Source organism: Pipistrellus kuhlii, unplaced genomic scaffold, assembly GCF_014108245.1.
Source record: "Pipistrellus kuhlii isolate mPipKuh1 unplaced genomic scaffold, mPipKuh1.p scaffold_m20_p_9, whole genome shotgun sequence".
Classification (NCBI taxonomy): Eukaryota; Metazoa; Chordata; class Mammalia; order Chiroptera; family Vespertilionidae; genus Pipistrellus; species Pipistrellus kuhlii.
Window position 1 is genome coordinate 45,447,814 of NW_023425595.1, and position 23,122 is coordinate 45,470,935.

Sequence of the window (23,122 nt, forward strand, 5' to 3'; positions counted from 1 at the left end):
AAATGAATGCAGAATTTCAAAAACTGTAGGAAAAAAAAGTAAAATATCTCATTAATATTTTTAATAGTAATGATATGCTGAAATGATTATGCTATGGATGTATTGGGTTAAATATATTATTAATATGTATTTTAAATGGTTTTGTTATGTGGCAACTAGAAAATTAAAAAAATACATATGGGATTCAGAATATATTTTTGTAATAAATTTCATGATTTCAATATTAAATGCATTAAGTTCTATTTTATTAAATCTTATAATTAAACCCGCCATGTCTCCCAAATTGTTTGGTGTTTGCCTCATCCTTCTTATACAGTTATCCTTGAGAGAGGCCTCAGTTATACTATTTTGGTTCACCCTAGATGCATAGAATCATGCTAAGATGAAAACAAGTGTTTCAAATAAATGGGGTGATTGTGTTAAATCAACTGGGAATACAGGTAGTGAAATGAAATTCTTCATATATCTTTAAAATCTTTAGTTTGTAGATACAGCTTAAAAAAGACTTTCAAACTTACTGTTTCAAAGCTCATAGTTATGCATAAATCAAAATCTCTGACAAGCCCTATCTGGTTTGGCTCAGAGCCTAAGCCTGGAGACTGAAAGGTCCCAGGTTCAATGCAGGTCAAGAGCAAGGTATCTCCATTTCAGGCGCCATACCCAGCTCCTGTTGGGGCATGTGGGGGAGGCAACCAATTGATGTATCTCTCTCACATTCATGTTTTTCTCTTTGTTTCTGCCCCTTCATTGCACTTTTTATAAAAATCAAATGGAAAAATATCCTCAGGTAGGCATTACCAAAAAAGTGACAAAAAAGAAAAAGAGGAGAAACAATTATGTTTTCATCTTGGAAATACAAATAGGGCACAGTGAATTTACTTTTGAACAGATTATAGCTCAGCATTTATTTTATTTTTTTAAGGTATAATTTGTTACACAGTGCTGTATCTCATTATAATTTGTCTTGAGGTTTCAAAATATGAAAGGGAACTAGGTTCTCTAAGAATCTAAACAACAAAAAGAAAATGAATCAGGGCATTTAAAAGAAGGGATATAATGCAAGGAATTTGTTATACTGGTGAAGGAAGAGTTGAGAAGACAAACAAGAGACAGGGGAACAACCAGACATCATAGGGGAGACACTACCATCATAGAGCGTGGAATAAGAGTGTAAACATATTACCAGCCCTCAGGGCCCAAATCTAGGAGGGAACCTGGAACTTTGAAGGAGATGGTGCTCCAGGTAGAGAAGGAGTGGAGAAATGCAGTGCTTCTCCCTTCCTCTCATCCTCTAATATCCTTCCAGTGTCTGCTAGAAGCCACTTGGTGAAAAGCTTGGGAGTCTCAGCCTGCACTGTGGGACTACCTGTGATAAGGAGCAATGGAGGTGAGGAGAGAGGCTGAGCTCAGACAAGTCCCAGCCTGACACAGTCCATCCTTGTTGGCACAGCATTTATTCTATGTCGTCCTCATGGAACTGCATGGATTAAAGGAAGAACAATGATGGAAGTATATGTTGGAAATATTTTTAATTGAGTAAAATTAAGGATGCATCCAAACAAAATTTTGTGTTGCAATTAAAGCAATGCTTAGAGAAAAATGTGGGGTACTAAATGAATATATAATAAAAGAAGAAAAGCCTATCTCAAACAGGTATGGAAAAGCAAACTTGCCCGGCCAGCATGGCTCATTGGTTGAGTGTCAGGCTATGAACCAGGAGGTCACAGTTCAATTCTAGATCAGGGCACATGCCTGGTTGCAGGCTTAATCCCCCCCCAGCATACAGAAAGCAGAAAATCAATGATTCTCTCTCATCACTGATGTCTATCTCTCTCTCCCTCTCATTTCCTCTCTAAAATCTATTAAAAACAAACGAAAGAAAAGAAAAGAAAAGCAAACCTGTACCAAATAAATTAGGAATAAAATTTAATAATAACCACAGAAAATAATGAAATTGAAAAAAAATATGATAGATAAAATGAACAACTTAAGAAATTGGCTCTGTATAGATAAGTTAAATTGATAAATATCAGAGAAAAAGGAGGTGTTCAAATCAAGAACACAAGATCAATAATAAGAAGGCAGATATTAATGAGGTAATATGAGGATTTTATGAACAATATTGTGCCGATGCAATTTACAATTTAGATGATTATGAACATATTCCTTGAAAAACATATCTTACAAAAGCTATGTTGGATTTTGTGAGTACCTCTGAAATACATACATATATATAAATTTGTTATTGTTGAAAGTATTACCTATGTTTCTTTATCCCCTTGTTGTCCTCTCCCAGCCTGCACCTGCCCCCAGCCCTGGCCTTCACCCCCAAACATTGTCTGTGTCCATTGGTTATGCTTACCATGTATGCATACAAATTCTTTGGTTGATCTCTTTTCCCCCTCCTCTATTGCCCCCTCTCCCTCTGTCTAACCTCCGTGCCTTTCCTCTGAGGTTTGATGGTCTGTTCAATGTTCTGTGTCTCTGGATCTATTTTTGTTCATCAGTATAGGTTGTTCATTATATTCTACAAATGAGTGAGGTAACATGATACTGATCCTACTCTGACTGGCTTATTTCGTTTAGCATAATGCTCTCCAGGTCCATCCATGCTGTTGCAAATGGAAGAGTTCTTTCTATTGTACCACAGCATAGTATTCCAGTTTGTAGGTGTACCATGATTTTCTAATCCACCCATCTGCTGATGGGCACTTAGGCTGTTTCCAAATCTTAGCTATTGTAAATTGTGCTGCTATGAACACAATGTTGCATATGTTCTTTCTCATTGCTGTTTCATGTTTCTTGGGATATGTTCCTAAGAGTGGAGTTACTGAAGTTTCCACAAATTAAAAATTGAACTCCAATTTGACCTAGTAAAACCTTTGAAAACCTCTGAAATCTTTTCCATTGAATCACAAGTATGCTGTGCTCTGAAGAGAGATGAAATAGCTTCTGAAGATGCCATAGCATACTTTACAATGTTCACCTGAAACCCAGTCCTGATAGAGCTTGAAGCTCCTGCCTTCAGGCTGTGCTACCAGCATATTGAGGACACCAGGTTCATAACTGGCTTGGGGTCAGTTCTGGAACTTCCAGTCAACAGTGGCTCCTATCAGCTGAAAATCAGATGACCAGGTGAACCTGATGAGGGCTGTTTTTCCTAAGTATCTGTTCACATCTCTCTATTTTTCCAAGAAGTCCTGAGAGCAATTTTATAACTTGTTCACTCATCCCTCTAATCACACTAATCTCAACCAGAATTCATCAATGATTGTTAATAGCAAAGTCAAGCGGCTCTGCTCAGGATGTGCAGGTGCAGAACGGGAAGGGAGCCTTGCATTGGTCATGTTAAAATCCTTGTTCTAGTTCAAAGGGCTGTGTTGCTGCTTCTGCCCTGGGTTCTCAGAGCACTCCCCACTTGTCTCCTCCCTGCCATGTTAGGCGAACTGAAGGTCCCCTTTTATTTACTTGGTGTCATGGAGCTTGGTGCTTCCATTGAAAATTATTTTCTACAGCATCTCTAAGATAGTGACTATAGTTAATAATGCTGTATTGCATAATTGAAGGTTTCATGGGTCTTATCTCAAAACACATTTACGTTCTGTTAGGGTGTCAGCCCCCAAGTATTGTTTTCTATAAGTTTTAGACTTAATCAGTTATTCTATTATCCCAGTAATCATTCTATCCCAGTGGCGCTACAACCCAGTAACCCTTACCTTTTGAAGACATAACCAATCTCAGCAAGTGGGTGTGGCTTTCGATGGTTATAAGAGGTTAGTCTTTCTGGAGGCCACTTCACTCTTCCCCAGGGTAGAGTGACTTTCTTTGGAGCTGCCAGTTGAGCGCAGAGAGTTTCTACCGACTCTGATTTTGAAAGAACTTCCAGAGGTGAGTCCACTAATTTTAAAATCTGGTGAGTATGGAATTTAATGTAAATATCTTCATGCTTATGTTCTCTCATGCAAATAATTTCAATTTATCTGTTGGAATGCATGGATTTTCTCCAAGCTAATAAGTAGTTTTCCTACTTAATTGAATTGATATCAATATTTAAAATATCTATGATTAGAACATTGCAATATATTGATATTTGCTAGAATATATTACTTAATTATTTTTTATTTTATTACCATATTGCTAACTGGATATTTTTTAGGACTTAAAAGAGATTTCTTTAGTTTTTATGCATTTATGGAAATCGAAAACTACCTAAAATATTCACCCAAATCTGGATTCAAACCAGAAACCTTGGAGTGTTGGAACAACGTTTCAACAATTGAGCCTTCCAGAGAGGACCGGGGTCATTGCTTATTTTATTTTATAATTTTTTTTTATTGATTTCAGAGAGGAAGGAAAAGGGAGAGAGAGAGAGAGAGAGAAACATCTATGATGAAAGAGAATCATTGATCAGCTGCCTCCTGCAAGCCCCACTCTGGGGATCGAGCCCACAACCTGAGTATGTGCCCTTGTTTGGACTCTTCAGTCCCCAGGCTGATGCTCTACTCACTGAGCCAAACCAGCTAGGGCTCATTGTTTATTTTAAACAAAAAAGATGCTGAGGGCCCTCTGGTCCCATTTTCTCATTTGTGTCTTAACATAAATCCAACCCATCTAGATTTGTTTTGTCTAGGTTTGTATTGGTGGTAAATTAATAAAAAGATTAGATACCTACTTAATAGGTAGATGGAGCTCAAGCAGTCTTATCTTTATAGAAAGATCGTTCTTTCTTCATCTGTGAAGAAGAATAACTTTTTGTATCTCTCTCTCTCTCATTTTGTCTGCCTTTTATTTTAATTTTAGAAACATGAATCCTGAAACCTTGCAAGTCTTGCAGAGGGAGCTCACCTGCTCCATCTGCATGAACTACTTCAGAGATCCGGTCACATTAGACTGCGGGCACAGCTTTTGCCGTGCCTGCCTGTGGCTCTACTGGGATGGGTCCCCACCTCCAATGTGCTGTCCCCGTTGCAAACAAGTGCCAGAGAAGGCAAATTTCAAAACCAACATCCAACTCAGGGACATGGCTGCCCTACGCAGAGAGGCCAGAGCTGACGCTGCCAATGGCTCCGAGGAGCTGATCTGTGTGGCACATGATGAAGGAAGTTTGGTCTTTTGTGATGCTGAAAAGAGCCTGCTCTGTGGGCCGTGCTCTGATTCCCTGGAGCACATGCTTCACAACCACCGCCCAGTACAAAGTGCTGCTGAGGAATTCAGGGTAAGTAGTGCCTCTCATGCAATTTGGTAGATGTAGGCTCCTAAGGGAGAGAAAGAAGACAATAATGAAAAGGAAATGGATTGATGATAATGGAGCTGGTGGAGCTGGTAATGTTTCAATGCAAAATTCAAAATTATAAGTGTATCCTGGCAATGCTGTGGGTCACCTTAGACGCTATAGTCATAGTGGTGTTTTCCCTTTGCTAAGGTAGATTTCCTTAGATATGTTGTCCAAATATTGATATGTAGAAATATGAAAAGATCAGACCTCTCCATTGTAACTTAAGGTGACTGCTATCAACATCTGTCTTTAACCATAAAAAAGAGGATAACATTTACAATAACCATCTTAGGTGTCACGAAAGCTCATGGTTATTTTGCAGAAGGAACTTCGCAAGAGAATGGACACCTTGTGGAATATGGCTGAAGAAATGCAAAACACTGTGAAGATAGAAGCTAGCAAAGCTGAGTCACTGGAGGTAGGAATGAACATGTTCTGTTTATTTTTACTTTTATATGTTTATTAAGGCTCAGTGCATGAAAATTCTTGCACTGGAGTGGAGTCCCTCAGCCCGGCCTGCCCCCTCTCTCAGTCCAGGAGCCCTCAGAGGTGGGAGGTGACCCAGCGATCAGAGGAAGGCAATGCCCCATCACATCTCCGCTGCCCGCCACTGCAGGCAATGCAAGCCTCAGCCCTGATCACCTGAACCTCTGGCGGCCCTGGAAAGCTGAGTGGCTGCCATGAACCTCAGGCCAGCCCTGGTGACTGGGGGGCTGAAGGGACTCGGGGACTCTGGAGGATTGTGTAAAACAATGCATACAGTTGTCCCTCTGCATTAATGGATTTGCAACATCAGGTCAAAGACATAGTCTTTGGTTTTTCATGGATACATCTTTGAAGAAAACCTGCACACATAGATATTGTTCAAGGGTCAATCAACTATGTGTATGCAAGGTGTGAGAAGTATTCCCAGATAAAATATGAAGGTTTGATAAATCTTTTCAAAAATGGAGTATAATACAGAACCACACTAAGTTTGACTGTGAGGGAGAGGAGAGGAATAAAATAGGACCAAGAGAAAAAAATAGAAATTTTAAAAATTCTGTATATTATGGTGTATGCTCAAATATTTTTAAAATACTTAATAGAAAAATCAAGCAAAGGAACAATAGAAAAAGAAGGTAATGGAGAGGAAATAATTGACAGAGTAAGAACTTCCAAGGGTGAGAGAGATAGAAAGATCATTGATTAGAGAGAATCACTGCTGGGCTGCCTCCCTACTGGCATGTACCCTGTCCTGGAATTGAACCATGACTTCCTGGTTCATAGTGGACACTCAACCACTGAGCAACACAGGATTGGCTAGCATTGGAGCCTTAAGAAGACTTGATTTCACAAGAAAAGAGATCAGGAACATAGGGTCAAGGTGAACAGAAGGTCTTGAAAATATTCAAGACACTTTGCGGTATGAGGCAAAACATTTCTCAAATACTTTTTTGATGAAACTAAGGAAAACATGCAAGTTTCACAATCTCTTTAGAATGAGTATGTGTGATCCCTTTGACCCTCTATCTGCACAGGAGTACGTGGCCCTCAGGAAGGTGATGATCAGAGCTGAATATCAGAAGATTCATAAGTTTCTCTGTGATGAGGAGCGCCTCCATCTGGACATGGTAGAGAGAGAATCAAAGGAGATCAACCACCAACTGGAGGAAAGCAAAATCAGAATGACCGGAAAGACAGAAAGCCTGAGAGGAATGTTCAGAGAGCTGCTGGACATGTCTCACAAGCCCGATTTGGAGCTGCTTCAGGTGAGAGGGGAGCGCCCATCAGTTGAGTCTGGAATCCTTTTCTGGACAATGTGGCCATGACACCAAAATGATATCTGTATACATCATTCCCTTCAGATGAGTGATTATGCTCCTTGACTCCCATCATCATGTCTGTCCAGTCAGTCACTTATTTTCTTGTTTCCTGGTAACCTTTGGGAGCTCTTTGCCTAAGTAGCTGACATAGGATAAAGTGATTTCAGTGTCATCTGAAGTACCTTCTCCGCAGACAGATTGCCCAAATTCAGTCAATCTCTGAGCAGGGCAACATTAACTTTGCTGTGGTAATTTTCTACTTACCCTTTCCTAATGCATTGATACTCTGTTATTGCCATAAAGCAACTTGCTAAAGACATTGATGTTTTGACCCTTGCCTAAGCAAGATTTTTAGAATTTGGCAATCAGTTTTAGAGATCTCTCCCTGTTTTGCTTTCATCGTTATAAATTGTCAGATCTCTCCTGGGGAATAACAGGACAATGAGTGATATTGGAAACCTAGACCTGGTTGCATCACTTCACTTCTCTGCCTGACCTCCTCCCATCCTCAGAACACCTTGGGGAAGCTCTGCGTGTTTTAGTTTAAGTGCCATTATTAAAATGGCCTCCGATTGTTCCTTAAAGGGGAATAGGAAAAAGAACATGATGAAAACAAACTCTGGAAAATATGTAAAAGGACATAATTTGCACATTTACCTTCTTTTTTGTTTGTTTTTTGTTTTGTTTTGCAGGAGTTGGGAACTGTGCTGGAAAGGTGAGTTCACATTAATATTTTATGAGAAAGTCATTCTCTTCTTGATGAGGGTGATGTACATGTTTAAACTTAGAAAGTAACTATTTTCTGTTTTCTTCCAAAAATGGCCCTGAGGCCTTCTGCTCTCAGAAGTTTCTTTTCCATGTAGCTGAATTCAAACATATTTAAAACATCTGACCTTCTGGGTTTTCTTACAGCACGTCATTCCCATCCTCTCCCTATTTAGCACAATAAAAATTACAGGAGTGATTATTTAAGGTATCACCAAAAAAAAGTATCTATACTGCAGAGTTGGAAGGTGAAAAGGGCAGGTAAGAGGATTCCTATGAATGGATTGGGATGGCTTTTGTTCCAAGAACTAGCAATGACTCGCCCTGTTCCATTACTGTAAGTCCCTTGTAGGCAGAGGGCAAGGTAATGACCTCCTGTTGCCCCCTAAGAAGTTAGACCTTCAGGAACAGAGCTGCAAGGCTGGAGTTAGGTCTCCTTGTTTGAAAAAAAAAAAAAAAAAAAAAAAAAAGATCAAACCTATATGGCTCTGTGGACACTCCCCTTTCAGACTCTGAATGTCTCATTGGTTAGGACTCTGAGACTCAAGTCCCAAAGGCTTTGCCTGGATGTTCTGCTCCCTGTCAAGATACCCAGGGGTTTGATTCCCTGAGGTGAAGTAGATGGAGGAAATGATTCTCAATCATTTTAAAAATGCAATAATATCTGAGAAGAATGAAGAGGTTGGCACATGATATAATTTATAAGTTTAGAAAAGAATTAAGGTAACATTTCTTATATCCCCAAGAGGGTAGACTATAATATATACTCCATTAGCACAGAATGAGAAGATCCTGATGAAATATCTTGGTTGAAAAGCTATGATTTTTAGACTGGTTTTGTGACTAACCTTTGCCTCCAAATGTCACAGGGCCGAACTGGTGCTGAATCAAATGCCTCAACCAGTGAATTCGGACCTCACTTCCTGGTCCTGCAATGGACTCCTGGAGATGCTGAACAAATACAAAGGTAAGAACTTTTCCTGTAGCATTAGGCCTCAATTTAGTTTTGGTTCTTAGGTTTATAAGGTTGTTTTTTTCTATTTTAATTTTATCTTTTCTGACATGAAGGCAGTCCATCACTTTCCAAAATTACATTTTCTTCCCTTGTGTAGTCATATCACAATGAACTTTGCAACTTATATTGAAAATACAAAGCAAGACACCCATTTTTATTGACATTTGGTATACACAGAGGAAGAGAAGAGCAATGAGGTTGACCATGTGGTCACGAGGAGATAGAATATTTAGTGCTCAGAGTAGCCATCAGTATTGTATGTTTACTCAGTTACCCCACTTTTGAATGTTTAAATATGGCACTGATGGATTTAACCTGTTGTATATTATCAATGCATTTATTATGCATTGCAATAAGAATATTTATTATTTATAAAATCAGAAAGTCCATAAAAGAACCGAAAATGTCATAAGCAGAATAATTTTAGTGCTGTTAGAACAATGTCAAAACCACTGACAGAGAAGGATCTGTGTACTGTGAAGTACTTCTGTGTGCTGTAGAGGTAGTGATGACCCTTGTTCTTTGTAAGTGATCCAGTCTGCACTCTCTTTGCTGTCTTTATTTTGTATTTCCTTGGAGGAGGGACAAATGAAGAGACTCTGCCCCTCAGGCCATTGAAATTTCATTTATTGACCTGATTTTTGCCTCTCTCGCTAGTGGCTGATGTCCTGAGTCATGGAACCATCAATCTCTGCATGAACCTTTCTGAGGACATAAGGAATATGCTGTTTGGAAATAACCGTCCCAACATATCCAGGGAGCCCCAGAAAGTGCGGAGTTTTGCGACATGGGGAACCCATACCTTCACCTCCGGGAAACATTACTGGGAGGCGGAGGTGCCACGCGACTTGAGTTGGGTTCTCGGAGTCTGTAAAGATATTATCATGAGAGAAACCGATTTCGTTATTGATTTTGAGGAAGCTTCTTTTCTATTTTCATTGAAGCTGAATGATCATTATTATCTCTCCACTAACCGCCCACTGTTAGTTCATCATGTGAAAATGCCTGTGGGTAAGATTGGAGTGTTTCTGGATTATGACAAGGGAATTGTGAGCTTCCATGATGCTAGCAATGGTTCCCTCTTATGTAGCTTAGCTTCTTGCTCCTTCTCTTACCCTCTGAAGCCTTTCCTTTGCTTTGAAGCTCCATAAAAAGTTAAGTTTTGCCCATTTCTTTCTGAATTCCCATGTCTCTGAAAACCATTTTTATGAAATGTCCTGTGATGCACCTGAATGATACTTAACACATAGTACTTTAAGGAAACACATTATTGTATGCTTATAGTGATACCTAACACATAAGACTTTAAGGGAACACAATTATTGTTTGCTTAGAGTGATACCTAACACATAGGACTTTAAGGAACACAATTATTGTAAGCTTAGAGTGATACCTAACACATAGGACTTTAAGGAACACAATTATTGTAAGCTTAGAGTGATACCTAACACATAGGACTTTAAGGGAACACAATTATTGTATGTTTAGAGTGATACTTAACACATAGGACTTTAAGGAACACAATTATTATAAGCTTAGAGTGATACCTAACACATAGGACTTTAAGGAACACAATTATTGTATGTTTAGAGTGATACTTAACACATAGGACTTTAAGGAACACAATTATTGTAAGCTTAGAGTGATACCTAACACATAGGACTTTAAGGAACACAATTATTATAAGTTAAGAGTGATACCTAACACATAGGACTTTAAGGAACACAATTATTGTAAGCTTATAGTGATACCTAACACATAGGACTTTAAGGAACACAATTATTGTAAGCTTAGAGTGATACCGAACACATAGGACTTTAAGGAACACAATTATTGTAAGTTAAGAGTGATACCTAACACATAGGACTTTAAGGAACACAATTATTGTAAGCTTATAGTGACACCTAACACATAGGACTTTAAGGAACACAATTATTGTAAGTTAAGAGTGATACCTAACACATAGGACTTTAAGGAACACAATTATTGTAAGCTTATAGTGATACCTAACACATAGGACTTTAAGGAAACACAATTATTGTATGCTTAGAGTGATACCTAACACATTGTACTTTAAGGGAACACAATTATTGTATGCTTATAAAATGGCGTAACCAGAATAAAGGCATAAATAAAGGCATAAATGTGTCTTTTCTGTTGTTTTTTTAAACATATAATATATATAAAAATAAATTAATTTTATTGTTGATAGTATTACAGATGTCTCCCATTTCCCCATTACTCCCAGCCTCCCAGCCTCTACCCACAACCTCCCAGCCTCTACCCCGGTCTTCTCTACAATATTGCCCCTGTCCATAAGCTACATGTATGTATATGTTATTTTGCTTTCTTTTATCCTCCCTCCACCCCCACCCCCACGTTAAAGTTTGTCAGTCTTCCATGCCTCCATGCATCTGGCTTTCTATTGGTCAATTCATTTTGTACGTTAGATTCCTAAAAAAAAAAAAAAAAAAAAAAAAAAAAAAAAAAAAAAAAAGTGAAATTACGTTATATTTGTGATATGCTCACATCATTATTTATTCTCCTCCAAAACAGACATGGTTGTAGAGACACAATATCAAACAAACAAACAAAACAAACAAACAAACAAAATTACAATAACCCATCCACACAAAGCAAACAATGGCAATTTAGAAATAAATTTCTAATTTCCCTTCATCTATCTATATTGTACATGTTCTTGTCTCAGTTTAATAATCCATAGTTTGGTGGTGCGGGGAGAAGGCCTACGGGATTGATGCCTTCAACCCCTGTGGGGAACAAACCCCTGAAAAATGGTGGAAATGATGGAGAGAGCAGTCAGGAGCAGAGAGGAAGTTGGCTGAGCTGGGAGGTTGCAGGTCCTGCTAGGTGAGCCCAGGGACAAAGGCTGATGGATTAGTCACAGGACACGCTCTCCCTTGGACACAAAGCTATCTCAAAGCTTAGGCCGGCCTACGCTAGGCCCGTCTTATCCCAGGGCTTCTTAACCGGGACCTAAATTGTGCTCAGAGGAAAATGAGAGACAACTTTGGAGCCAAGCGATTCAGGAATGTTGCTTCCTAGCTGTGTGACCCTGGGTACATTACAGAATGATCTGAGCCTCAGTTTACACATCCTTAGATGGGGGTCATACCTTCCCCCCAGGATTATTATGAGTCAAAATAATAATAATAATGGTAATAATAATAATACCTCCAGGACACCACCTCCCACACAGAGGAAACGTATGGTTTCTTATTCCTTGTTAACCATATAGAGACCAGGCTAAGTCTATACTTGCTCTGACAGGGAGGAAGAGAAGAGCCACAGCCAGCCTGGCCCTGGCACTGGAGGTAGAGATAAATGATGAGAGTGAAACAAAGGTGGGAGGATGATAATGGCAGTGAAAAGGAGGAAACAGGTGACATGAGGAAGGCTCGAGGGACCCAGGCACAGCGTATTGCACTGAACACCTCCATCCACCTCAGTCCTTTCTGAAATCTGGGAGAGAGAATGGGTCCCGATTTATTCACATCTCTGAGTTCCGGGATGTCCCAAAGAGATGCTACGTGAGAATCAAAAAGGCCCAATCTACTGGAATCACAGACTTTGCCCCTAAAACACACACATACTTCTAAGTGGCCTCAGGGTTTCGGGGAGGCTGAAAGGAAGCTGGAGAACTTCAAGGAAAAGTCACCCCCAATTGTAAGTCCGAAGATGAAATCTGCCCTAAGATGACAGTCAGCATGCATTGAGAGCCATGTGCTTTTGATACCTACTTGTACCAAAGAAGGGAGCAGAGGAACTTATCAATTTCCTCTAATTTTTTTCATCACCCACCCTTCACACATACTCTCACATGTGCCCTGGCTCACATGAACATTTAGTCTGACACTGTGTCTGTCTGCAGAGGATAAAGGAAAGGAGCTAAAGATGGGTTTTATCTCACTTTTGGGGGGATTTGCCTCCCCGTCTGAGCCTTTGAGTCTGGGTGAGGTCAAAGGTTGCACACGTGCTTGTTTTGCTCCTCTGTCACTAGCTACCAATTTTCATTCTTAGGTCTTCTCTGCTCCGTGTCCTGCCCCATGTGTCCTGATCCTGTGTCCTTGAATTCCCACTTGCTTTGGGACTTAAGTTATTGTTAATTCGTCAACAATATTTAAAAATAGAAAAGTCCTGGAGGAAACTCTCTAGGTTCTTTCCTTTGGCTTCTTGTTTTCCAGGTACTGTAAATTGTTGACGATGGATGCCAAGCAGGCTTGGTTCAATGGCTAAACCTCTTATCATATTACAGTGCAATGCTTGTCTCAGCCTGATCTCACCACCAGAGCACACACAAACTTGAATAAAACTGGTATAGCAATGAAAAAAATAATAATCCATAGTTTGAAATAACGTTACTTAATTACTTGTGCTGTGCATTCCTTTATAATTGTCAACACATTTATATATACTTAAATGTTATTAGTATTCTCTACTAGATGGAAATTCACAGGATGATCAGATCAGTACTCTCATCTTCCCTAGTATCTCCATCTAGAGCTAAATCATTCATACATTATACTTTCTGTATACTAAGTACATGATGTAATGTCATCATAGTCATATCTCAGTATCCACCCCCTGCCTTTCCCTCTGTAAGTCTAGCTGTGAAGCTCTCTGTGTCATTTCCCCATACCTCTCAAACAATCCACTCTCTTTTCAGCTGTGATTTATCTGCTGGTTAAACTGTTTACCAAATATCAAGTTTTTATAACATTTTAAAAATTTGTATAAACTCTATTTTTTTCATCAATATGGTGGCCATATTCCACCTAATTTTTTAGTTGTGTGAAAACTCAACTTCAAAATAAGATTGTACTTTTGTAATCCGAACAATGAGGCCCCTGCCATATTATACAATTAAAGAGCCCCTTTAAACTTACTTAATTATATGTAATGTATTTTTCATTATGTGTTAATATAAATAATATGTTTTACATTTGTAGTTAAACATCATTATTCATTACCCATTTTATTGAATATTCTGTAGCTACTCCCTCTTGTTTGAAATGCCAGCAGGTTAAAGAACACGTGGGTGTTTATAAATACAAAAGCTTTTAGTATATTTTAATTTCAATACCTATTGCTGGTATTTCAAAATAAGGTTCTAATTTTACTTGACATTTTTTGTCTTTCTTTATGACTTTATATTGCTTAATTTATAATATACAAACTGTGCTTTTATAAAAATATTAGTGATCTGGGGGGCACAAAATTCATGCATGGGCAGGAGGGTGTTCCTCAGCCCAGCCTGCACCCTCTCTAAACTGGGACCCCTTGGGGGATGTCCAATGCAGGTTTCAGGTCTCAGCAAGCAGTTAGACATCTCTCTCACAATCCGGGACTACTGGCTCCTAACCACTCACTTGCCTGCCAGCTTGCTCATCCCCAACTGCCACCACCACTGGCTTGATCACCCCTAACTGGCCACCCCTGTCAGCCTGCTTGCTCCCAACTGTCCCCCCTGCCAGCCTGATCATCCCCAACTGCCCTACCCTCCTAGCCTAATCGCCCCCAACCACCTCTTCCTCAGCCCCACCACCATGGCTTTGTCCAGAAGGACTCCCAGTTTAATTAGCATATTACCCTTTTATTATAATAGTATAGATACAAGTAAACAATATAAATCAAAAGCTCTCAACTTTCTCATCACTGGTGGTATTTAATTCATATTTTGGTCAAGTGTTTATGCTAAAATAATTAATCTGTGGTAATTTTAGTCTCATTAGATCTCAAAAAGAGTAATTTTATTGTGCAAAAAAACCAAAATAATAAAAGCAATTGAAACTGTGCCAAACACTCAGTTTTTAACTGAAAGTTGATTTTTATACTATCTGTAAACAACAACACAGCCATCATAGATGTCCCCAGTAACCGGGTCCACCTCTGCTAGGACAATGAAACCCTTAGCTACCACCCAGCAGCAGATGACAGTGCTGAGAAGAAAGGGACACAAACCCAGGTTGACACCTGGAGAATTTCCTGTGGTGGTTTTGCAGCCAGGAGCCATAGCCCCATGCCACCCAGAGACAGGAGTGGGAGGTGCCCAGCTGTTTGATGCTGGCTCCTCCCACTGCAGAACCCAGCAAAGGAACCTGAGTTTCAGTCCCCTATAAAGCTGCTGGTAGAACTGATGTGTGTAGGGTGCAGGGATAAACCTGAGGACAATTTGTTTGAAATTCCATCCCTCTCCTTTGACCACAACCACCACCCCTAACAGGAGTTTTTATCTTTTTTCTAATCATGCTGCCTACATTCCCATGCTGTCAGGGTATCCATTAACTCCACTATTGCTGGCTGTGGTCACACTGTCCTCCCTCCTAAGCTTTTCTGGTCACTATGACTACGCCCTGCAGAGTCTTTATTTTACAAGGACACTGTTCCCATAGAATGACAAATGCCTATAGATTGAGCTGCCCTAGCTGCTGGGCCTGGAGAGCTGCAGGAGCCCTATATATTCTCTCTCTCTCTCTCTCTCTCTCTCTCTCTCTCTCTCTCTCTCTCTCTCTCTCTCTTCCTCTTTCTCTCTCTCTCTCTCTCTCTCCTTCTCTGGGTCTGAGCTGTGTCCACCTTTTCATTCAGCAGGTGGTTTAGGGGACCTGCTTAGAAGCCCCAGCCAGCCAGTCAGAGAAGGACCATCTCAGTCTGTATCAGGATAGCCCAGTTATAAATTCAAAACCTTATATCCACACTTAAGCAGAATAAATAAATAGGAAATAACTTAAAAGTTTCTGAAATATGGGAGTTTTATTTCATAAAATATACCCCATTTTATTAACCCAATAAATGGCATATTATGTAATTACTGATTTAGTCCGTGATATGCTGTATGCTTTTAACTAATGTATTTTACTAATATTCTAAAACAAATACTTCCACATGACAAGCAAAATCAGTGCCACACAACTCACAGTAATGAATGATAATAAATTAAAAGTAAAAAAAAATGCCGAAACTGGTTTGGCTCAGTGGCAGAGCGTCAGTCTGTGGACTAAAAGGTCCCGGGTTCGATTCCAGTCAGGGGCATGTACCTTGGTTGTGAGCACATCCCCGGTGGGGGGTGTGCAGGAGGCAACTGGTTGATGTTTCTCTCTCATCGACGTTTCTAGCTCTCTGTTTCCAGCTCTCTATCTCTCTTCCTTCCTCCTGTAAAAAAATCAATAAAACATTGATTTTTAAATATTTAAAAAAAAAAAAAAGTAAAAAAACCTCACTGCTATTAGTCAAATTCACAGTGTGTGAGTGATCTTAGAGGTCAAATATCTCAAATTATTATTATCAATACAATAGGAGGAGTTTATTACTATAATAATCAATTCACTGAGTTAGAGAAGGTCTACTAGGAAATTCACTCTGTAGATGGCATCTATATACTACCATGTTTCCCCGAAAATAAGATGTCCTCAGGAAATAAGACCTAGTGCATGGAAAGATAAGACATCCCCTAAAAATAAGATCTAGCACAACTTTGGGAGAAAAAATTAATATAAGACACTCTTATTTTTTGGGAAATGGGGTAGAATATAAAAGGCTAATATTGCTAAGTGTCTGTCTGACTGATTGGTAGGATGTGCACTGAGCCCCAGGGGCCAGACGTTCAATGCAGGAACTGTCGTGATGCGCACTGGTTATTTACAGAGAAAAGACACCCAAAGATGGGGTGCCCACAAAGCAACACAACTTCCCCCAAGTGGGACACAGGTCCCTCTCCCACCTCAGAGCAACAGCCCACCAAATTTCAGCTGATACTGCCAAGACCCCATGGTGCAAAATGCAGCCTACAGTCCAGCCCAGCCCAGCCCAGCCCAGAAACAGTCACTGTGGGCTCCGGGTAATGACATCGTGTAGCAATGCCTGGGCTTCCTCTCCCTAGCAATGACTAGACTCCTTGCAATTTCTTCAGCCCAGGAACATGACTTGCTTTATATCCAGGTGCAAATATTTCACACTTTAACCAAATATCTGTGAAGCATTTTCCCATGCCTCATCTCATTTGATTGTCACAGAAATCCTGGAGTAGTTATATAAGAGACTAGATGGGATTTTATTTTCTGCACATTAGGAAAATGGAAATTTAGAAAGCTTAGAAACTTAACCTAACTGAAAAGAAAGAAGTAAGAAATGGTGGAGCTTGAAAATGACTTCAGGTTTCCTCACTGTGCAGAATATACTCAAACACTGCTGCAGTTAAATATTTTACCCTTTGTTCTCCCTACTGGATCTATAATACCATGTTTCCCTGAAAATAAGACATTCTCCGAAAATAAGACCTAGCACATGGAAAGATAATACATCCCCTGAAAATAAGACCTAGTGCAACTTTGGGAGAAAAAATTAATATAAGACACTGTCTTATTTTCGGGGAAACAGAGTAATAATCTGCTCCCTGTTGATATTTACTGTTGTGTGGCTGACAATTACCTGAAAGAGAAGTTGGGGTGCTTCACTGGGCTGGAAAAAGTTTAACTGCATCAGGAAGCAGGTCTAATTAAGCAAGTTTATTCTACTATATATATATAATAACAGAGGAATATGCAAATTAGCCAGGATACCGTGAAGCTGCCTGCCTGCATCCCCACCCAATGCTGACCTGACACTGCCTGTGTACATCCCTGGCCTGGGACATGGCACTGCCTGTATGTATCCCTGCCCAGCTCTGAAGTCTCTGGTCAGGGACATGACACTGCCTGCCTGTGTCCCTGACCTGGGACGTGGTGCTGCCTGCGTGTGTCCCAGCACTGAGGTGAAGCTCCCTGCCTGCATTCCTGGCCAGGGACATGATGCTGCCTGCCTATGTCCCCAGGGAAGTGAAGCTGCCTGCATTCATATACCTTTTACTACTTTCCTTTCATCTCTGACACTTCTAATATAGAGAAAGGGCAAATAGCAATATTAAAATATTTCCTCTAATTAACTCCCCTTCAATGTGCATGGATTTCATGCACTAGGCCACTAGTCATATCTAATAAAAGAGAAACATGCAAATTGACTCTACCTCTGCTATGCCTACAAGCCAATCAGGAGAAAGCATGCAAATTAACCCAACCAAGATGGCAGTTAATATGTCTATCCAGGTGCAGAGCAAAGACTGAAGGAAACAGAATGAAGCCAAGCACTGCAGGAGGGGGCAAAGCTTCAGAGAAGCAACTGGGGCAGCAGAGAAGAGAGGGAAGCAGGCAGGGCAGTCGAGATGGCCGCAGGAAGCCCTATTCTTGCAGGAATCTTCCTGCAATGGGCCTCTAGTATATATATATATATAAAAGACTAAATTGACTCATGCATGCACAATACAAAGTTCTCACTGGCACCATTCACACATATGTGTTTTGACCTATCATTGTCAATTGTGAATTTGGTTAACACTTCTATTATAGAGAAAGGGTGAATAGCAATATTAAAATATTTCTTCTAATTCATTTCCTTTCAATGTGTGTGAATATGTGCACCAGGCCACGAGTATAAATATAATGTAAACATCATGGTGTTTAACCTAAGGATGGTTTCTGATTGCCAAGGTGGCCAGGCAGAAGGAGCAGGACAGGAATGAGGGGAAGCCATCTTGAAGCTTATACAGATCTTCTCTTGGTTATTTAATGTAATTGAAGAGCCATGGTGAAGGGATTTTTACAGATTAAAATCCCTTATATTGATTTTTAAAAATATTTTATTGATTTTAGAGAAGAAGGGAATGGGCGAGATAGAAATATCAAGGATGAGAGATAACCAATGATAGGCTGCTTCCTGCATACCCTACACTAGGGATCGAACCCACAACTAGGGCATATGCTCTGACCAGAAATCAAACTGTGACCACTGAGCCCTTAGCTTGATTTGAAAGTAAACAGTCCTGTGGAGAGCAACTCGAGGGTCAAGCCTCAGGCTTACCTGTGGCAAAGTCATAAACAAACAAGTCCCAGCCTGGAGGGCAGAGCTCTCCCAGCATAATTAAGCCTGACCTTGTAGCCCTCCCTAATTCCTTCCTAAGTAGCTAATGGGTTGTGGGAAGTGTTGCCAAAACAAGAAAATTTGTATACATGTTAATCTACCCTTGTTTTAATCAGACTATAAAATAAAGCTTGCAGGCTGGTCTTTTGTGTCTTCATCTAGGCACTGGAGATCCACTTAGCCCCAGCTGTATTCTCTAGTTTGTCTTTTCTTCAATCCTCCACCGCCCCTCCTCAGATTCACCCTTGGTTGTGCTGGTGTGACACACAGCCCAAACCGGTTTATCTTCACAGCTGCTACCTGAAGGGCAGGCTGCTAGTTTAACTAACACCGAAGGGTCCTCTGTAATCCAAGAGACCCTGGAGTTTGGGAGTGGTAGGCCATTCAAAGCTCCAATAGATCCCTTACAAAACTGAGCACATTTATCCAAGGCCCTGTTTTTTGTTTGTTTGTTTTGTTTGTTTTTTGTGACAGCTGCTTTTTTGTAAATTTCAGAAAGTTGAAGATATAAAATAATATCACTTTACAGTAAACCCTTGATTTTGTGGACCTTGACTTAACAGACTTAGAGTTTAACAGACAAGGTTTCACATATCTTATATGTGAAAGTTAACACCCTGTTATTATTTTTAATATATTTTTATTGGTTTTTCAAAGAGGAAAGGAGTGCCTGCAGAGGCCTCTGAGCAGAGCTCTGTGCTAACCCACACAGCCTTGGGTTCAGGGGGGGCCCTCTCAGCCCACACAGGATAGAAAAACTGCAGCTGCCAGGACACCAGGGCATGAGTGGGAGAATGCCCAGGAGTCCGCTGAGCCTAACTGAGGTGAAGAGCAGGAAACAGCAAGTGCCTGGAAAGTTCTCTCCTTCCCAGAACTGCTGGTTTTGGCTCCATCCCCACAGGCCAGGCCGAGGGACCTCATCTGTAACAGGGACCCTGCTCACCCTACAGATGTCCTTTGAGCCCCGGTGCCACCCCAGGTGCGGTCGTCTGGGGAGGGTCTGAAGGGGGTTGGCTCCCGGGCATGTCCTGGGCGTCTTGCACAGTCCCTCTCCACTGGCCACCTTCTAATTAATTTCCTTTCAATGTGCATGAATCTGTTGTTGAATAAGTGTGGTGGAAATAAACATCCCTGTCCTGTTCCTGTTCTTAGGGTAAATCGTTTTAGCTTTCATACATTGAGTAGATTTGCTGTAGATTTGTCATATATGGCCTTTATTATGTTGAGATATGCTCCCTCTATTTCCTCTCCAAAGTTATGGATTCATACTCTCTCTCCGATCTCAGTGTTTGTTTGTTTTTTCTTCCTTTCTTTACTTTTCCTCAGTTTCCTTTTACTTTAACATGTTACCGTTTTTTCTACTTAAAGCAATATCATTCTCTAGTGTCTACACTCTCACTTCTCACCATTGTAGGCACACACCTTAAGTTGCTATTCTCAGGTCCTTTTCCTGTCATGTCTATGTCAGCCTGATTCACAGGGAAGTACAGTCTCATACTTACCATCCAATAGACTAAGCAATGGAGGTAATCAGGACAGGTTCCATAAAGGTACTTTAAGTAGAGAAGGATCATGATGTTTCCCTACATTCCCTCACTAATGATACATTTAAGGTTTCAGCCTATAGAACCACACAATGCAATGTAATCATTTGTCCTGAGAAACTGACTAGAAGTTTACTTAGTATGGCTACTTCCCATAATAAGTAAGGGAAGCACTTGCATCATCATTTAGAGCTACTGATACTAGTACTTGTCCCCTGCTAATTCTAATATACATTATTGTATTCTTTTTGTGGAGTGTTAGCAAATATGTAGCCCATAGTAAATCCCTTTGTATTTGTAGTTTTTACATCATCAACTCTTTCACAAATGAGGCCTTTCTAGTGCCTTGAGTACAATACTGCATATTGAAAGTAATGATGATCATTAATTTAATTACTCTCCTATTAAATGCAATGTCCACGAAGACAGGTAAACCAGTGCAATTTCTCAAAAGTCATAATTGATTGTGAAATAGGCATCAATACATTCATAAGAGAAGATTGAATCCTCATCTCTTTGCTGTACTCTCCTTCAGCATTCAAGGTGCTCTGAGGGGCACCACTCACCTGTGTTCCTCAGCAGCCTCTCCCACGGAGCAGTGTCTGTGGGCCTCCTGCTCCTGAGGGCTGGAGCAGTGCAAACAGCAGGCTCCTGTGGTCTTCACAGAGGATCTGCTCTGTCACCTGTGCAGCCCACACCTATTGTCCTCAGGGCTCAGGAATTGCCTCAGACTGGCTTTTCTGGCCATGGACACCAGATTTTTCAAAATAATTTGGTTTTGAATATTTTCTGCTCTGATGGTTCCCTGCACACAGGACAACAAGTAGGGCTTTCTGCTTTCTCCCAGGATACATAGAGACAGGAACAACAGAAGCTGTGCCCACAGCTCATGGTGACTGGGTCTGTACAGTGGTTCAGGTAGATGGCACACGTGAGCTCTTTCTGGAAGTTTTGTGGGAGGTCTGAGCCTATTTTTTAAAACATTTTTTTAATTGATTTTATAGAGGAAGGGGAAGGGAGAGAGAGATAGAAACATTAATGAGAGAGAATCATCGGTTTTAATCAAGCCAACAACCTAGGCATGTGCCCTTGACTGGAATTGAACCTGGGCCAATGCTGTACCCTCTGAACCAAACCAGCTAGGGCTGAGCCCATTTTTCTGAGAGAAAAAAAGTTAGGAGTTTACTCCTCTGCCCTGGAGACACAAAAGTCTAAGCAAATCTGACTCAGGCTGTGACTCAATGACTCTGTGTCCAGAGCAGAACAGGCTTGGTAGGCATGTGACACACAAGGAAAGCAGACACAGGAAAGCTCCCACAACCTGGAGAAACCATTCTTAACTATTTAACCAACTCCATTCCCCTCACCCCCTTTTCTTCTGCATAAAGAACAGCACCTCTTCTGCTGACACCCTTCCTCTTCCAAATAGCTTGAGTTTCAGGTGATTCTCCCAAATCTATAGCTCCAGGTGCTGGGTTCTGAAGGCACTAATACTCCAACTAACACTCAATGCTAGTCACTGACTGGATTGGCTCAAGATATTTGGCTTTGATTTTCATTATGTCATGAACATTCAGGCAATTTACCTTTAATTGTACTTTTTCATCTCAATCAGACTCTGTATCTCAGAACTTTTTAAAAACTCTTAATTTTTATGGAGTCCAAGTAATCTTTTTTTTTTTTTCTGTTACATGTGTGTGTGTGTTTTTTAAAAAAATGATTTCAAAGAGAAGAAGGGATGGAGAGAAAGAAATATTTATGAGAGACAAACATTGATTGGTTGCCTCCTGCACATACCCAAGTGGGAATGGAGCTCACATCCTGGGCAACTGCCCTCACCAGGAAAACAAAACAAAACAAAACAAAACAAAACAAAACAAAACAAAAAAAAGAAAAAAAACCAAAAAAAAGCAACCCAAGACCTTTGGCTTTGTTTTGAGTAATTATGCACCCCAGGAGAGAGTAACTGTGGTTTTGGAGTTAAAGACTATTTTTACCAATCATAACTGTACAAGCTCATTAATATCACCTACTTTAAGTATATGTACATATGTTGCCAATGTTTAAAGCAGTGATTCCTAATCTTTTCTTAACCATGTCCCCCACCTAAGCATCTCTAACATTCTGATGCCCCTGCTGTGAAATCTTATTAAAAAAAAGCGAATTCCTCTTCACATGGAGGAAGCCTAATAGGCCATTAATTTGGTCTAAACAAGCTTCCAAAGAACATTCCATCCAGGAAAGAAAAATAAAGATCGAAAGGACAGATGAAGTACTGAGGAAGAAATCACTAAGAAATTGGTAAAAAAAAAAAAAAAAAAAAAAAAAAAAAAAAAAAAAAAAAGCAGTAATAATAGGAAGTGATATAAAAGAAATAGCAAATAAAATTTTAAAACATATAATAGAGAACTGAAATGCATAAATATGTTACGACATATATTTATATACTGTATATGAGGCCCCTAGAATCATAAAAAATGAAAAAATTCACTGCTAATAACTCATTCCCGAATTGCCCCCCTTAAAAATCAAATTGCCACCGTCTGGAGCATGTGCCCCACATCGAAAACAACAGGTTTAGAGTCAAAATAACAATTCCTGTTTCTTACAAAAATCTCTGCATTCCCACAGCTGGCTTATTTAGTGAGAAATATATCAGGGAAGGGATGCATTCAGCTTTAAATAGCAAGTTTTGGCAGAGTCCAAATAGGAATTATTTGACTAAAAATGTTCTTTCTTTGTCATTTTC

General features: G+C 40.1%; 1 protein-coding gene across 1 annotated transcript; it reads left to right on the forward strand.

Annotated features, from left to right (window-relative positions):
* Nucleotides 1-4,804: 4,804 nt before the first annotated feature.
* LOC118713746 (tripartite motif-containing protein 64C-like) lies at nt 4,805-10,011 on the forward strand. Its single transcript, XM_036428644.1, has 6 exons — nt 4,805-5,215; nt 5,568-5,693; nt 6,796-7,026; nt 7,773-7,795; nt 8,715-8,812; nt 9,518-10,011. The coding sequence occupies exons 1-6, from the start codon at nt 4,805-4,807 to the stop codon at nt 10,009-10,011; spliced, it is 1,383 nt and encodes a 460-aa protein (XP_036284537.1).
* The last annotated feature ends 13,111 nt before the right edge of the window (nt 10,012-23,122 follow it).

What these genes read in the sequence shown, in the direction of transcription:
- LOC118713746 (XM_036428644.1), top strand. Translation starts at nt 4,805, where the DNA reads ATGAATCCTGAAACCTTGCAAGTCTTGCAGAGGGAGCTCACCTGCTCC. An exon ending in GTGCTGCTGAGGAATTCAGG is followed by an intron (nt 5,216 to 5,567) that starts GTAAGTAGTGCC and finishes TAACCATCTTAG; the next exon opens with GTGTCACGAAAGCTCATGGT. An exon ending in GCAAAGCTGAGTCACTGGAG is followed by an intron (nt 5,694 to 6,795) that starts GTAGGAATGAAC and finishes CTATCTGCACAG; the next exon opens with GAGTACGTGGCCCTCAGGAA.